This window comes from Mesocricetus auratus, unplaced genomic scaffold, assembly GCF_017639785.1.
Source record: "Mesocricetus auratus isolate SY011 unplaced genomic scaffold, BCM_Maur_2.0 Super-Scaffold_100009, whole genome shotgun sequence".
Lineage (NCBI taxonomy): Eukaryota > Metazoa > Chordata > Mammalia > Rodentia > Cricetidae > Mesocricetus > Mesocricetus auratus.
Window position 1 is genome coordinate 75,665,515 of NW_024429193.1, and position 17,951 is coordinate 75,683,465.

Here is a 17,951-nt window from a genome sequence, read left to right on the forward strand (position 1 = left end):
TCCTGCTGTGAGGGTATTTTTTTAGGCGAGATTAATATTTAAATCAGTGGATAGAGTAAAGCAGGTTACCGGCTATAAGTGGGTGGGTCTCATTCAGTTGAAGGATAGACTTGGAAAGAACAGACCCTCCCCCAACCTCTGGGAAGAGGAGACTCCGCATCCAGATGGCCTCCAGGTCCAGCTGCAGCATCAGTCTTGTGCTTGCCCCAGCCTGCCAGCCAGCCAGCCCACACACTATGAACTCTCTGGCTCCTACCTTCACACAAGCCAGTTCCTTGTGATGAACACTCTTGTTTCCTCTCCAACTGTGCACATCGGTCCCTTAGCTATACAGGTATTGAAGAGATCCGTGCAACGGTGATCATTAAAATGGACTTGGGTAGGAGCTGGGTACTGTAATGCCAATTTATAGGACATAGCCTCTTATTTCTCTCTCCTCCTCCCTTTCTCTCCCTGATCTCACTGTGTGGTCCCTGCTGGCCTCTAATTAACAATGTAGACCAGGCTAGCTTTGAACTTGTGACTATCTTCCTGTCTCTGACCTCCCAAGTGCTTGGATTACAAGCATGAACCACCAGGCCTGGCTTGGAATTAGACTTTCAAATATCTTTACCATAACAAATAGCACATTTAACCCCATGTTATGGAAATCACCTCTACTCTGCTACCTGGCACCTCCAAACCTCTCACACTGAGCTCTGAGGGTGCAGACTACACTCCGTCACTCCTGTCACAGCCCGAGTATTCCTCACACCTGGAGTGAGCTACCCTGTCTCAGGTCACTTTTCCTCCTTTCTGCCTTCAGTCCTTCCCTAGTTTTAGTTGATACCCTAATGCTGTCCAAACTCTCCTCCATTCCATACCGAGGAGTTCTAATCAGTCCTCTCCTGTGCTGATTTCCAAACCTTCCCCTCTTTAAAAAGCAGCCAAGTAAACCCCAAGGGCTTTAGCATTGTGGAGTCAAATGAGGTTCACCCAGCATCACCACCAGGTAGTCTTTGTACATGTAAACACACCCTTTCACTGAGCTGTCTCCCCAGCCTGGGTTTTTATTTTGAAACAGGGTTTTACTAAGTTCGCCAGGCTGGCCTTGAACTCAGTATAATCCAGGCAGGCTCCTGCCTCAGACTCCTGAGTAACTGAGATTTCCAAACCACCACCACTGGTTCACTTTCTTAATGTAGGAAATAGGATCTCACTGTGTCGCCAAAGCTGACCCCAGTGTCTTGAGTTTGAGTCTCCCTGCTCAACCTCCTGAGTAGTTGAGACCCCAGCACATGCTACAGTGCCTGGCTCCTTTTCACTCAGATACGCAGCCATTCTGAAGTACTTACGTTCTCCCGAAGACAGGCTTTGCCCTCCCAGTCTCCTCCTCCCCCTGGTCCAGCCAGTTCCCTTCTATTCTGTCTCCAAACTCAATTCATGGTCAAATCCTCGGGTACTCAAGGCCCCCAGACCGTCAACAGCCAGCGTTGCCTGGGAACCGGGCAGAAATGCAGAAGACGAGCCCTGGAGGCCCACTGACCCATAATCTGCATCTGAATTCAGTCACCGAGGGGTGTGTGTGCACATTAGCATCTGAGAATCCATTCTTGAGCCCAAAGGCAGGAGGGAGTGCCAGAAAGAATGCATCAAGTAAAAGAAACAAATTCTTGGGAAAAGAATACATTAGCCACTGAAGTTACATTGGTATATTGGAATTTAGAGGGCCTCGATCCCGGCCAGCTAAGAATGAAGTAGAAATGAATGGAGCTAAAGGAGGTCTATGCCCATGAGTTTTACAACCTAAAGATCACAACTGCTTATTGAGAAGAAAAAAAATCAAGATGGGAGAATAACAAATGGGAGAAGATAGAACCTGAGAGATGTAATGTTTAAAAAGAAAGGAATTCAACATGGGAATTTGCCCAACTGAATTCCAGAAATATTTGTTACTGCATTCTAGGTAAATGTATACCAGAATGCTTCATATTATTGAATGCCCTAAATTTCACTTCTTAAAAATCATATAATTAGGCTCTCAAGTTTATAAGTAGAGAAATTCATCCAATAGCACATATGAACATCCCATTTCCAACTCTCTCCAGATGAGGTGTGTATAATACTGTGACAAGGGCACATTTTACTTCATGGTAGCTCTTGGTGCAATTAGATTCTTACAGCGTAAGAATGGGAAGATACACCAGCATGGAGGCACGGGCTGTAATCCCATCACTCTGGAGGTGAAGGTAGGGGAACTGGGAGTTCAAGGCCAGCCTGGGAGACTCTCAGCCTCTCTAGAGCAGTGATGACTGCCAGCATTCACTATTGCCCAAGTGGGAGGACCTGGAGCACTCATGACTGCCAGCATTCACTACTGCCCAAGTGGGAGGACCTGGAGCACTCATGACTGCCAGCATTCACTACTGCCCAAGTGGGAGGACAAGGAGCACTGATGACTGACTGCCAGCATTCACTACTGCCCAAGTGGGAGGAGCCATGCGGATGCCTTTCACATGTTGTATTCATTACCGGCTTTTGAATATGTAAGAACAGTTACTTGGAGTTGTCCATGAAGAGAGGTTACACAGAAGAGGGTGGGGGTTTTCTCAACCATCCACAACTCTGAGATCCTCCAAAAACACAGATGAGGATAATGAGTTTCTAGTGTATTCTGGGATTTTGAGAGAAAGCTTGCCTGAAGAAACGTTTATGTTGGATGATACGGCATTTTCTATTTTTTTAAGAAGGGATGTGACTGTACTCACTGGGGGTGAGTTAACTCCGTATCTGGTGGCACACCGTTTGTCAGGGTTTCCTATACACACCACACAATCTGAGAGAGCCTGCACAGAAACAGCAGACAAACCCACCTAGAGAAAACATCCTGACTTTGCCTACAGCCTTCAAAGATGCGGGTGCCGTGGAAGATGAAGACTGAGACACAGATGGAGAGAAACTTAGCAGATAACTAATTGTGATGTGTGACCCTAGCGTTAAGTCTTGGCTGGGTAAAATTTGCTTACCAATTACAGACCTAAATCTTCAAACTGTAACCATGGTGATATGAGAGAACATCTTTGTTCTTAGGAAATGTACCCTGAAGTGTCTAGAAGTAAAAGGGCATTGTGTCTGCAATTGCCTTCCAATGGCAGATGGGCCAGGATATGTACACGTACACGTACATTCAGAGGGAGAAAATACATCAAAGCAAGCAAGAGAATATAAGGAGGTCTTCGTGCTGTTCTTGCAGAACTTCCTCTGTAAATTTTAAGTCATTTAAAAATGTAAAAAACAATTTTTAAGCAAAAGTTTTAATGCAAAACATAAAAGCGTCATTTAGATCTAGTGGGTGATAGGAGGCATTTGGAACTAATGAGTGATCATACTCAATGCATTCAATGCCGTAACTAACCCAGCGCTCCTTTGCACAGATGCCAGTCATTACCTCAACCATTGTCTTCCCGGAAGTCAGCCCACAGTGGGAAAGTAGCACCTGAACTGCTCCCATTTTCAACCCAGTGTGGCTGGGGCCGGTGTCTTCCCAGAGGACAAATCCAGCCCCTCACAGAAACATTCCAGCAGTGATGGCTAATGAGCGGGATCTCTGGACACAGAGTGAATTCTGTGCTAGTGAGTTCCAAAGAGTCTTCAAGGAAGCAAGATGACACTCTGTGCTCCAAACAGGCATCTAACTGGACGGGAGCTATTCTGCTTTCCTTTCTATTGTAGGAACTTTGTGTCAAGCTGTATTAAACACTGACAAAGTGCACCGTGCTGTGGGGTTGTGCAGAGAGCCAAGACGGGAGATGGGTTTGTACACAGACTCTGAAAATGACCGTGGGATGTATGCTTACACACCCTGTACTTGATTCTCTGTTCCTTCTCCAGATTTTTCAGGAAAGTACCTGTTGTCCCCTCTTATTTATTCTTAAAAGTACATAGGGAAATTACACAACTTGCTAAAGATACTTAATGTTCTGAGCAGGGTTCCCAGGGAAGTTACAGGTCTGCCTCCATCGTGCAGGCTGTTTTCTCAGCTTGTGGAAATTAGCAGCCTGACCACACTCTCTAGGTCAAGCCATGTGGTGGATAAACATTTCTAGGGATGGGACCACACACCCTCCTGTTTTCTTACACTCTGAGACTCAACCCAGCTCTGCAACTCAGTGGACACTGACCCAGGGAATCTAATCTGGATTACAATCTGGTTTGATAGGTGAAAGGGAACTATGAAATTGTTAGAATCCAATGACACTCTAGTCTGTGGTGTGACTTCTCTAGGGATAGTTCAGAAAAATGGCGGCTTACCTTCTCTTCCTTCCTTGGCAGCCTGGAGGGCAAAGTGGTCCTTGGTGATTTACTCTGTTTAACGAGAATAGCTCTTTGGGAGTTTCTCTGTTGGGTGTCTTCGTAATCACTCATATTCCAGGCAAGAAAAGCACGACTGTGTCCTCCTTGCTTGTCCAGGACTGAAGGCCTCGGTTGCCTGCAATAGGAGCAAGTTAGTTGGGTCATATGGAAAAAGATATAGAAGCAGCTGCCCGTTTTTGGTGAGTGACATTAGTTTGTTTCTCACTGTTTGAGGCAATTTCTAGCCACAGGGCCATGGAGAGCTGAAAACTTGGCCTGTGTGCCTCCCACCAGCAAGGTTCTGGGTGGTTCCCCACTCTGCATCTCTAGCCGACAGAGATCGTTGGACATCCTAGAAACTTGCCACTCCACGGACACCTGATATAAGTCATGAGCATCGATTGATGAGTCATCTCCCCGTTTCCCCTAGAGCCCAGTCAGAGCGACTGGAGGATGCTGGGAAGCAGAAGGAAGGGAGACCTAGGGAGATTGTTGGGTGCTTGACTGCTGATTTTATGGCTTCATGGACATCTGGAAAGTGCAGCTCTGTAAAGTTCAGCTTTCAATGTTTCAGGAAGAAAATCTCCCAAACATGGGCTTTGGGTTGGGTTTACAGTGTCAGCCTTGAGTTCCTCCTGTGGAACAGGCTTCAGTCTGACCAGGAGAGACCGTTAGTTATCTTCATAAGCCATACTTTCATGACAGTGGCACATCTTGCCTGACAGGCTGACAGTGTAGCTCATAGGTTCCACAGCTGGATAGATTATTGATGGCTCCTCTCCCCCAGCGTCCTACACAGTACCTTCTAGCACTCGAAACCTAGCGAGGAAGCCCTGGCCCAGTTACAGCTTGATTTCTCTGTGTGCCGGAACCAAACAGCATGGTATCTTCAGAAACAGGGTCTTATCATCTAGTTCTGATGGACAACCAGGAGCGCTGGCCTGTAGCCTGTGCAGTTTTGGGTGCCTCTGGGACCTCCTAACGAGGAGGTGTCCCACACTTTTCCATGGCCTTGTTCTCCATGGTTTCTGCTGAGAAGCCGGTCTTTGAGTCTCTATACTTGATGTCACTGTCCTTTGGCTGTTTTCCATATTCTATCTTTGCTTTTGCCTTTCAAGTTTGACCTGATGTGTATAGCTGTGGATCTGTCAAGCTTCCTGAACATTTCCTGTTTTGGCAGTGGCAATGCTGTCATCCAGGGATGATTCTGATTGTATAAAGGTGCAACATGTGACTGGTGGTGCACGCCTTTGATCCCAGCACTCGGGAAGTAGAGGCAGGCAGATCTCTGTGAGTTCCAGGCCAGCCTGGTCTACAGAGCGAGTTCCAAGTCAGGCTCCAAAGCCACACAGAGAAACCCTGTCTCGAAAAGTGGAAAAGAAAAAAAAAAGTGCCATGTGTGTGCCCTGAAGTTTCTGCTCCCTTAGTCCAATGGTCAGCCAGTGATGGCCAGAGAGTTTCTGAAGTGCCTTGAATTATTGGGGCTTCTGGTCTTTCTATGTGTTGAGGTCTATGACCATGTCCCAGCAGGCAGGTTACATGAAAGTTAGCCTTGCTTTCCTCTTTGCATACTGCTTTAAGTGAGAGCCCCGGGGTGATCTCAGGCCTTGCTGACCTATACACGTCCATCACAGGCATACAACCTTCCAGATTCCTAGACATGTGCTGACACTTCTCACAAATCCTCTATGCACATTCCATTGTCTTGGTTTTCCTTTTAATATTTTTAGTCAACTGCTATTTACCCCAACTTGTTACCCCACCAATAGCCATCACATTGGGTGACTGGTGCTGATTTACTTTTGACAAATGCCCATGAGGCAGAGCTGCTTATGTGCAAAATCAGCTCAAATAAATAAAAATGGTGAGAAAGAAGCTTTTCCTGGGATGTCAAAACAGGTTAACTATGACATTTCTCTGTGTGTGGCTGTCCCAAGGTCTTCAAACCTGTGTTCCACCTCCAGGGATCGGTAGGCAGTGATTTCTCATGGCTACTGTCTTTTAAGGCAGCTGATTTTCAAGCCTGCTTGGAGAAAAAGGGCAGGCAGCTCAGCCTCATGCATCTTTTTTTTAAGAGTTTTTTTTTTATATAATTTTTTAATTTAAATTAGAAACAAGCTTGCTTCACATGTCAGTCCCAGTTCCCTACCCAATCCCCACACCGTTCCCCAGGGAGGATCTCCAGAGTCTGTCATTTCATCCAGGGCAGGGCGGGGGCCCTCCCCCATGTGTCAAGGCTGAGAGAGCATCCCTCCATGTGGAATGCTCTCCCAAAGTTCATTTGTACACCATGGTAAATATTGATCTACTACTCAAGGCCCCAGAGATTGCCGAGGCCTCCTTACTGATACCACATTCAGGGGGTCTGGATCAGTCCCATGATAGCCTCTCAGTCAGTCTGGGATCCAAGAGCTCACCCTTGTCAGGTCAGCTGTCTCTGTGTCACCAGCACAGTCTTGACCCCTTTGCTCATCATTCCTCCCTTTCTGTCACTGGGTTCCAGGAGTTCATTTCAGTGCTTAGTTGTGGGTATCAGCCTCTGCTTCCATCAGTTGTTGGATGATGGTTTGGCAGTAGGATTGTAGGCTGACACTCCCCTGATCCATGCCTAAAATCCATATATGAGTGAATACATACCATGTTTCTTTTTTGTGACTGGGTTACCTTACTCAGGATGGGTTCTTCTAGTGCCATCCATTTGCCTGCAAATTTAAGGATTCCATTGATTTTTTTTTCAGCTGAGTAGTACTCCATTGTGTAAATGCACCACATTTTCTCTATACACTCTTCAATTGTGGGGCATGTAGGTTTCTTCCAGGATCTGGCTATTACAAATAATGCTGCTATGAACATAGTGGAACAGATGTCCTTGTTGTATGAAAGTACATATTTTGGGTATATGCCTAAGAGTGGAATTGCTGGGTCTTGTGGTAGACTGAGTCCCATTTTGCTGAGGAATCTCCATACTGATTTCCAAAGTGGCTGTACAAGTTGGCACTCCCACCAGCAGTGGAGGAGTGTTCCCCTTTCTCCACATCCTCTCCAGCATAAGCTGTCATTGGTATTTTTGATTTTAGCCATTCTGACAGGAGTAAGATGATATCTCAGAGTTGTTTTGATTTGCATTTCCTGGATGGCTAGGGATGTTGAGCACTTTCTTAAGTGTCTCTCAGCCATTTTAGACTTCTCTATTGAGAGTTCTCTATTTAATTCTGCACCCCACTTTTTAATTGGATCCTTTGGTGTTTTGGAGACTTGCTTCTTGAGTTCTTTGTAAATTTTGGAGATCAGCCCTCTGTCAGATGTGGGGTTAGTGAATATCTTTTCCCATTCTGTGGGCTGCCTTTTTGTCTTGTTGACTGTGTCCCTTGCCTTATAGAAGTTTCTCAGTTTCAAGAGGTCCCATTTATTAATTGTCGATCTCAGTGACTGTGCTACTGGTGTTATGTTCAGGAAGCTGTCTCCTGTACCAATTCAAGGGTACCTCCCACTTTTTCTTCTAAGAGGTTCAGTGTGGCTGGATTTATGTTGGGTCTTTGATCCATTTGGACTTAAGTTTTGTTCATGGCTATAGACATGGATCTATCTGCAGTCTGCTACATGACAGCATCCAGTTATGCCAGCACCATTTGTTGAAGATGCTTTCTTTTTTCCATTGTATAATTTTAGATTCTTTGTCAAAAAACAGGTGTTCATAGGTGTGTGGGTGTCCATATCAGTGTTTTCAATTTTATTCCATTGGTCTACCTGTCTATTTTTGTGCCAATACCATGCTGTTTTCAGGACTGTTAGCTCTATAATAGAGCTTGAAGTCAGGGATGGTGATGACTCTGGACGTTGCTTTGTTGAGCAGGGTTGTCTTGGCTATCCTGGGTCTTTTGTTTTTCTATATGAAGTTGAGAATTGTTCTTTCAAGATCTGTGAAGAATTGTGCTGGAATTTTGATGGAATGCATTGAATCTGTAGATTGCTTTTGGCAAGATTCCCATTTTTACTACATTGATCCTACCTACCCAAGAGCATGGGAGATCCTTCCTTTATCTGGTGTCTTCTTTAATTCTTTCTTTAAAGACTCACAGTTCTTGCAATACAGGTCTTTCACTTGTTTGGTTAGCATTACCCCAAGGTATTTTATGTTGTTTGTGGCAATTGTAAAGGGTGATGTTTCCCTGATTTCTTGCTCAGCCCTTTTATCATCTGTATATAGTAGGACTACTGATTTTTTTGCATTGATCTTGTATCCTGCCACTTTGCTGAAGGTATTTATCAGCTGTAGGAATTCCCTGGTAAAGTTTTTTGGATCACTTATGGAAACTATCATATCATCTGCAAATAGTGAAAGTTTGACCTCTTCCTTTCCAATTTGTATCCTCTTGATTTCCTTTTTTTGTCTTATTGTTCTAGCTAGAACTTCAAGTACAATTTTGAAGAGGTATGGGGAGAGGGGACAGCCTTGTCTTGTTCCTGATTTTAGGGGAATTGCCTTGAGTTTCTGTCCATTTAGTTTGATGTTGGCTGTTGGTTTGCTGTATATAGCTTTTATTACGTTCAGGTATGTTCCTGTTATCCCACATCTCTACAAGATCTTTATCATGAAGGAGTGTTGGATTTTGTCAAAGGACTTATCTGCGTCTAGTGAGATGATCATGTGATTTTTGTTTCTCAGCTTGTTTATATGGTGGATTACATTGGTGGATTTTCATATGTTGAAGCATCCCTGCATCCCTGGGATGAAACCTACTTGATCATGCTGAATGGTTTTACTGATGTGTTCTTGGATCCGATTTGCCAGTATTTTATTGAGTATTTTTGCATTAATGTTCATGAGGGATATTGGTCTGAAATTTCCTTTCTTAGTTGTGTCTTTGTGTGGCTTGGGCTTGGGTATCTTTTTGAAGCCTCATAAAAAGTTTGGCAAAGACCCTTCTGCTTCTACTGTGTGGAATACTTTGAGAATTGGTATAAACCGTTCTTTGAATTTCTGGTAGAATTCTGCACTGAGGCCATCTGGCCCTGGGCTTTTTTTGGTTGGGAGACTTTTGATGACTGCTTCTATTTCCTTAGGTGTTATAGGTCTATTTAAATTGCTTATCTGATCTAGGTTTAATTTTGGTAAGTGGTATCTATCCAGAGAATTGTCCATTTCCTTTAAATTTTCAAATTTTGTTGAGTATGTTTTCAAAATATGACCTGATGATTCTCTGGATTTCCTCAGTGTCTGTTATTATGTTCCCCTTTTCATTTCTGTTTTTGTCAATTTGCATGTTCACACTCTGCTGTTTGGTAAGTTTGGATAAAGGTTTGTCTATTTTGTTGATTTTCTCAAAGAACCAACTCTTTGTTACATTGATTGTTTGTATTGCTTTACTAGTTACTACTACTTTATTGATTTCAGCCCTCAATTTGATTATTTCCTGGCATCTAGTCTACTCCTCTGGGGTGAGTTTGCTTCCTTTTCTTCTAGAGCTTTCAGTTGTGCTGTTAATTCTCTAGTGTGACTTTTCTCCAGTTTCCTCATGTGAGCACTTAGCGCTATGAACTTTCCTCTTAGCACTGCTTTCAAAGTGTCCCATAAGTTTGGGTATGTTGTGTCTTCATTTTCACTGGCTTCTAGGAAGACTTTAATTTCTTTTTTGACCCAAGAATGCTGCAAATGCGCATTATTCAAGTTCCATGTGTTTGTAGAGTTTCTGCAATTTGTGTTGTTGTTGAACTCTAACTTTAAAGCATGGTGGTCTGATATGGTGCATGGAGTTATTCCAATTTGTTTGTACCTGTTGAGGTTTGCTGTGTTGCCAAGTTTTTAGTCGATTTTTGAGAAGGTTCCATGTGGCTCTGAGAAGAAGGTATATTCTTTTGTGTTTGGATGGAATGTTTTATAGATGTCTGTTAGACCCAATTGGGTCATAACTTCTATTAGTTCCTTTGCTTCTTTGTCAAGTTTCTGTCTGGTAGTCCTGTCTAGAGGTGAGAGTGGGGTGTTGAAGTCTCCCACTATAAGTGTGTGACATTTTATATGTGATTTGAGTTTTAGTTTACCAATGTGGATGCCATTGTATTTGGAGCATAGATGTTCAGAATTGAGACTTCATCTTGGTTGATTTCTCCTGTGATGAGTATGAAATGACCTCCTTTATCTCTTTTGACTGGTTTTAGTTTAAAGTCTAATTTGTTAGATATTAGGATTGTTACTCGCGCTTGTTTCTTGGGTCCATTTGATTGAGAAATATTTTCCTAACCCTTAACTCTGAGGTAACGTCTGTCTTTGAAGCTGGGGTGTGTTTTTTGTATGCAACAGAAGGATGGATTCTGTCTTGGAATCCATTCTGTTAGCCTGTGTCTTTTTATGGGCGAGTGAAGACCATTAATATTTAGGGATATTAATGCCCATTGATTGCTCATTCTTATTTGTTTTGGAATGGTTGTTGGTGGTGGAACTGTATGTGTATTTCCACCCTTTTTTCTTTTAACTGTTGGTAAAGTTGGATTATCTATTATTTTCTGGTTATAGTTAACTTTCTTGGGTTGGATTTTTCCTTCCAGAACTTTCTGTAGAGCTAGGTTAGTGGATATGTATTGCTTGAATCTGGTTTTGTCATGAAATATCTTGTTTTCTCTGTCTATAATGATTGAAAGCTTTGCTGGGTATAGTAATTTGGGCTGGCATCCGTGGTCTCTTAGTGTTGGTAGAGTATCTATCCAGGATCTTCTGGCTTTCAGAGTTTCCATGGAGAAGTCAGATTTAGTTCTGATAGGTTTGCCTTTATATGTTTCTTGACCTTTTTCCTTAGCCACTCTTAATATTCTTTCTTTATTCTGTATGTTTGGGGTCTTGATTATAATGTGTCGAGAGGGACTTTTTTCTGGTCTAGTCTATTTGGTGTTTTGTAAGCTTCTTGTACCTTCATTGGCATATCTTTCTTTAGGTTAGGAAAGTTTTCTTCTATAATTTACTTAAGATTTTCTTTGGTCGATGAATCTATTTCTCCTAGTGAGCCTTTAACACCTGAGATTCTCTCTTCCATCTCTTGTTTTCTGTTTGTTATGCTCACATCTGTAGTACCTGATTGTTTGCCCAGCTTTTCTATTTCCAGCATTCCTTCAGACTGTGTTTTTTTTTTATCGTTTCTATTGCAGATTTCAGCCCTTGCACTGTTTGAATTGCTTCTTGCAAATTTTGCCTTTTCTTTTCCTCCATTTCTTGCATTTTTTGGGTTGTTTTTTCTTCCATTTCTTGCATTTTTTGGTTTGTTTTTTTTTTCTTCTAACTCTTTAAGGGATTTTCCCATATCATCTTTGAGGGCCTCTAAGGTCATTCTTTTCTCCTTCATTTGCATTGGAATGTTCAAGTTTTGATGGTGTGGAGTCTCTAGACTCTGGTGGTGACTTTTTTTTTCTGTTGCTGAGTGTATTTTTATATTGTCTCCTTCCCATCCCTTCTTCCAGTGGGTGCAGAAGCAGCTTCTTCCTCTCCTGGTGGGTACAGGAGCAGGATTTGCTTCCAGTGAGTGCAGGCAAGTCCAATGCTCTGGTACCTCTCCTCTTCCTGGTCCTGTGGGTGGAGAAATGTACTAGGATGTTGGGGTGCTTTGGCTCCCACCTGTATGGAAACTGCAGTGGCAGACCCCAAGCCCAGTCAGGTGGCCTGGAAACAGTCCCCGGTTTACCTAGTTCCCTGGGTGGAGCAGGAGGCTAGGATGCTGGGGTGCATTGGCTCCTGCTGCAGGGATGGAAGCCGCAGTCAGCCTCACACATATTGAGGATCCTGGCACCCCCATTTTTCTTAAGTGTGCCGAGAATTGCTGTCACGGTTCATTGTGTATGATTTCTAAAATGGTAACTTTTATGGGTTGATGGTGTTTGGTTGGGTGGTTGTTTTGTTGTTTGTTTTGGGTCTTGCCAGTGTTCATTTTTTGTTAGCTTGTTTTGCACAAGCACATTTTTGAAGGTCCTTCCTCACTGTTTCCAGAGTGTCCCGCAGCTGAGTCACTATGAAATGAAATGGAGACTCATTTAAAGAAAGTCAACTGTCTCTTCGGTGGCCTTCCTCCACACGTCGCACTTGGCCTTAAGGTCCCAGCAATGCACTGTGGTGGCTCTTAGCATCTCCGTCCTGTGTGCTGGGCTGATTCCTCTCGTCTGATATCCCAGCCACACTATGATGGTGAGCCTGGTCTCCCTCAGGGAGTCCTTACCGTCCGTGTTTCCAATCTCTTGTCTCCAGCAGTTCTAACTTCTCAGATTATCTCATTTACACTCTCCTCAAGCACATTTCTTTTGTGTGTACGTGTGTGCCGTGGTGCTCGTGTGGAGGCTGAAAGACAGCTTGAAGGAGTCAGTTCCCTTCTTCTGCTACGCCGGTCCCCGAGACCAACCTCAGGCCATCAGGCTTGGCAGCAAATGCCTTACCTGGTGAGCCATCTCCTCTGCCTCGTTTACATTCTTTATTTTAATTCTTTCTGCCCTGTTAACGTTGGCACTACCTTGAATTGTACCTGTTCATCATTTTTTCTTTTAAAGATTAAAAACTCTGTGTGCATGAGTGTTTTACCTGTGTGTGCATGCAGGACCTGCAGAGACCAGAAGAGGGTGTCAGAGCTTTTTAAAACTGGAGTTACAGATGGTTGTGAGCTACCCTGTTGGTTCTGAGACACAGACCCAGGTTCTTTACAAAAACACCACGTGCTCTTAACTGCTGAGCCACATTTCTAGCCCAAGATTGTGCGTGCGCGAATGCGTGTACGTGTGTTTGTGCGTGTGAGTGCCAGTATGTGTGTGCCACGTCACTGGTTTCTCAGTCAGAGGACAAGCTTGGGTGTCGGTCCCTGCCTTGTGCCTTCTGGGTTTGTCGCTATTTGCTTCTACAGGGGCCAGGCTAGCTGGCTGGGCTCCCGGAGCTCTCCCTTCTCCATCTCCCTCCTCACAGTAGGAGCATCGATTACAGAAACACACCACATCAGCAATCCTGTCAGCTCAGGTCTCATACCGTGTGCTCTAGAGACCGGACTCATGGTCCTCGCACCTGCACAGCGGGTGCTTTACCCACTTGGCAACCCTGTCAGCTCAGTTTTCATGATACTTGTCACCTGCCTCCTAGCCAGGAAGTAGTGTCCTTGACTATACTTTCTTATGAAAGGTCAACATCCTAATATGAAAAATGTGCACTTTACAGTCTGTAATGCAGACACAAATGCCAGTTTCTCAATGCTAGCCTATTTCAAAGATGACTATCGCAATACTTTCTAGTGCTTATTGAGATGAGTGTCCTGACACTATGAAAGTTCATAGCTGCCGTCACTAATTTCACAGTAATCCCATATCACAGGTATTAATTCTCAGTTTTCACAGATCCTAGGGTGAACTATAAATACAGAAAAGCTGGAACTTAGAGCTGTCACTTCAAACTATGCAGTCATTCATAAAACAAAAGTAGTAGTGTACGGTACTTATTCTTGATAAGCACTAAATGAGTTAATACTTAACGCTTAAATAGTTTCTAGCCTGAGTACAAATCCTTTGGCATTAGCTTAAGAACTCATACAATTATAATAGAACCCCATTTCACAACTCTTCCTACCGTCATCCTCGTTTTTCTCCCTACCACCCACCCTAAACTTTCCTCTTTCCTGCGATTACTATTTTGATGGGCGACACAACCTCCTGCCCCCAATCATCAGAATTTCTCTCATTTCTCCTCCATCCTTCCAGGTTTAGCTGCTACCGTGTTTCAGTGAGTCCTCTTAAGCCTCCACTGCTCCAGATCAAGCTCCCGTCACAGTCCCGTTGCAACATCTTCTGGACTTGACACGACTGCCTTACTCCCTGTCGTGTGTTTGAAGCGTGTGTGTGTGTGTGTGTGTGTGTGTGTATGTGTGTGTCTCTGTGTGTGTGTCTGTGTCTGTGTGTGTATATGTGTGTTTCTGTGTGTGTGTGTCTGTGTCTGTGTGTGTCTGTGTGTGTGTGTCTGTGTGTGTCTGTGTGTGTCTGTGTCTGTGTGTGTGTGTCTGTGTGTGTCTGTGTGTGTGTGTCTGTGTGTGTCTGTGTGTCTGTGTCTGTGTGTGTGTCTGTGTGTGTCTGTGTGTGTGTCTGTGTGTGTGTGTCTGTGTGTGTGTGTCTGTGTGTGTCTGTGTGTGTGTGTCTGTGTGTGTCTGTGTGTGTGTCTGTGTGTCTGTGTGTCTGTCTGTGTCTGTGTGTCTGTGTCTGTGTCTGTGTCTGTGTGTGTGTGTGGCATGTATGTGTATTGACCCAAAAGATTCATCCCTGTTATGCAAGTTCTCTACGACTAGGCCACGGCCCTTGTCCACTCTTACGACTCTGTGTCTTCAGTGCCTTCATGGTCATTTGCATCTTCAGTGGTTTCTGACCTAGAACTCATTTACAATCTATTTTGCTTGCATCAACAGAAATCCAAAAAAAAAAAAAAAGCGTTTCTTTTCTGTCTCCAGTGAGAGCCTGTGATGCTGTACACGGTGAAGGGTTTGGCAAAAACAGTGGAACAGTGGAACTGATTTTAAATTGACTGTTTCTTCTGCTATTTAAATAATTTTTTATTATACAAGTTTAAAATGTCCTCTATAACTGCTGGTTCAGAGATGACCAGCTTTTTTCCTAGCAGCCTTGAACATCAACAAATGGGCTGAGGAGAGAAAATAGGCTTGGGTGCCCAGGAAAGACTGGCTGGCCCTTGCTTATGTAAGTGTCTAAAACTGGCAGGACAGGCTTGGTTTTCATGTGGACATTTCTGTCAAAGAAAACACTCCAGGTGTTGAGGAGGGCGCCTTGAGGATGGGCTGTGCTCGCTCTAGATGTCTAGCCTTCTGTGATGAGCTGGGACCACTGTGGACTCCGTGGTTGCTTTGATTCATGACCAAGTAACCAGTGACTTGTTGGTACATTAGAGAAATAGCTGTCTTGAGTGAATGTTTTCCTAAGCCCATTAAAACGGCTAGTTATTCCGGAGCACGGAGAGCCCAGCACCCATGGTGGCTGAAGCCACCCTTTCTCCTCTGTCTGGTGCACTGACCCACATCTTGCGAGTTCTGTCTGGTGAACTAAAAATACTTCTAATAAGTGGTTAAATGGCTGTGTCTTGGATTCTGAGGTCAAATTTTAAAAAGTGGCTGTTTTAAGTTCCAGTGAGTCAGCCTCCCGCCTAATCACAGCATAGTAAGTCACTCACTCGAGTTTCAAATAGAGGAGCTTCCCCTTGGGGCTCTGCGTTTTCCACACGCACTCCCAAGTGATGGACTTGCGTATCCGTGAGTTTCTGGCTTTTGCTGAGGACCCTCAGGACCTGTTTTCTTGGGTTGCTGGCTCCCTCAGCGGTTGTTTCCTCAAGGAGTCATGAATACTTGCACTTTCTACTTCTGGAAGTAATAAAAAGCCCTCCTGGCAAGTAGGAAGCTTTGCGATACGCATGCAGAAGCATTTGGCAGGCCCTGTGCTGTCTAAGGGACAGGGCTGTCCCTCTGGTCTCGGCTTGGAACACTTAGAAGGAGACCTTTATTTCCAAGGTTCTTTTTGCATCTGTGATGCAACCCACACTTAATCATCAGATCCCCTCAGGGGGAGCTTTAAGACGACTCTCTTCACATTTTCCTTTCCCAGCTTAGCCTGTCTAAGGGACAGGGCTGTCCCTCTGGTCTCGGCTTGGAACACTTAGAAGGAGACCTTTATTTCCAAGGTTCTTTTTGCATCTGTGATGCAACCCACACTTAATCATCAGATCCCCTCAGGGGGAGCTTTAAGACGACTCTCTTCACATTTTCCTTTCCCAGCTTAGCCTTCTGCATAGGTGTGTGGGGCAGAGGTTGCCAAGATGAACAGCAGCAGATGGGGTAAGATTTCACAGATGCTGGCTGCTTGAAAAGGTCCTCCCTATCCTTAGTGCGGATGCTATTCCTTCCAGGCTGGGGCTGTAGTTAGGCATCACCACTCAGCCCTTAACAGAAGCAAGGGCTTTGAAGGGTGAAACAAGATTTCAGGATGTTTCACATTAGTGCCACACGTATCGTAAGAGAGTTGAGTTTTTTATTTTAGTTGACTCTCCATCTTGACTCACCACCCGGAAATCATTAGTGATAATGCTGTACACACTCCCTAAATATGTCATTTTTTCTCCCTGGGGTAACACTTGTCTGCCTTGATCAACAGCCTATCATAGACACCATTTAAAAACATGAAGGAGACACACACACACACACACACACAGAGAGAGAGAGAGAGAGAGAGAGAGAGAGAGAGAGAGAGAGAGAGAGAGAGAGAGAGCATGCAAAAATATACATATTAAAGTTACTGGTAGAGAAACTTTTAAATGCAAAGGGATTATCCTAGGATAAATATTGTCTAGAGGAAATAGAAAAGGGTTTATAGAAAGAAGCTATCCTCTTTTTTAAAGGCATTTTATTTTCATTTAGGTGTCTATGTGTGTCTGTGTATATGTGCCTGTGGGTAATGTTGCCTTTGGAAGCCAGATGAGGGCGCTGGAGCTAGAGTGACAGGTAACTGTGGGCTTCCTAACGTGACGCCTGGAATTGAACTCTAGTCCTTTGCAAGAATGGCGAGTGCTCTTAACCCACCAAGCCATCACTCCAAAGCCCCAAGAAGCTCCTCCTCGTCCTTCCTGCTCCTCCCTCCATGTGTGTGCATGTTTTACCTAAACGTATGTGTATGTACCATGCACATGCCATGTACACAAGGAGCCAGGAGAGGATGTCAGGCTTCCTGGAACTGGAGTTAAGGATGATTGTGGGTGCTGGGAACTGGACCCAGGTCCTTTGTAGGTGCAGCAAATGCTTTTAGCTGTTGAGCAATATTTCCAGCTCTGCTAGTCATCCCCATGCCAAGTAGTTGTGCTCATAGACAAATCCCTGAGTGGCTTACAGAGTTCTCTAGAAGGCATATGCCATACTTATTTTATGATTGGGCTTCAGGGTACTGGAAGAACCGAGGGTCTATCCTTACTTGATATAAGGCCAAAAAGTAATATTGAATCAAAAATTAAGATAGACAAGATGAGACAACTGATGACCCCAAGGTATTTGTAGCTTGTGCAAAGGGTGACATGTATCTATACTGTGACCTTTGGGTGTTTCTCGGCAAGCTGTTTCCTCGGGGGGGGGGGCTGTTGTTGTTGTTGTTATTTTCCTCAGTGTCAGCGATGTTTTGTTGTTCCTGTCATTAAATAATAGATGCCTTAGCCAGATTTTACAGTATGAGCATACACCCAGTGTGTGCTCAGGGACGTACCAGATGTCCGTGTCATGTAGAAAAAGACATACACGGGGATATGAATAAACTTATTTTTTTACTGCTGTAGAAGCTGGTGAAATGGGCACTAGGGAATTATGTGAATGCTAACCCTTCAAGTACAACCCTTGGTGATGGAGCACGGAAGATCTGTGCTTACGTTATTATGCACGTACGTGTTCATGCGTGTGCACGTGTTGTGTGGATACTAGAGATGAGTGTGGAGTGTTTTCCTCAGTTGCTCTACACCTTAATGTTTTAGACCGGGTCTCTGACTGAACTTAGAGACTAACTGGCTGGTGAGCCCCGGGGATCCTCCTGTGTCTGACCCTGTGATCACCTCTATGCCCTCCCCTGTGCTGTGGGTACAG

General features: G+C 44.2%; 1 protein-coding gene across 1 annotated transcript in view; it reads right to left on the minus strand.

Moving 5' to 3' along the window:
* Positions 1–17,951, minus strand: part of CUNH4orf45 (chromosome unknown C4orf45 homolog) — a 136,612-nt gene that overhangs the window by 11,160 nt on the left and 107,501 nt on the right. Inside the window, exon 4 of the mRNA XM_021230682.2 lies at positions 4,291–4,468. Within this exon, the coding sequence (XP_021086341.2) occupies positions 4,291–4,468 (178 nt within the window). The remainder of the gene's footprint in view (positions 1–4,290; positions 4,469–17,951) is intronic.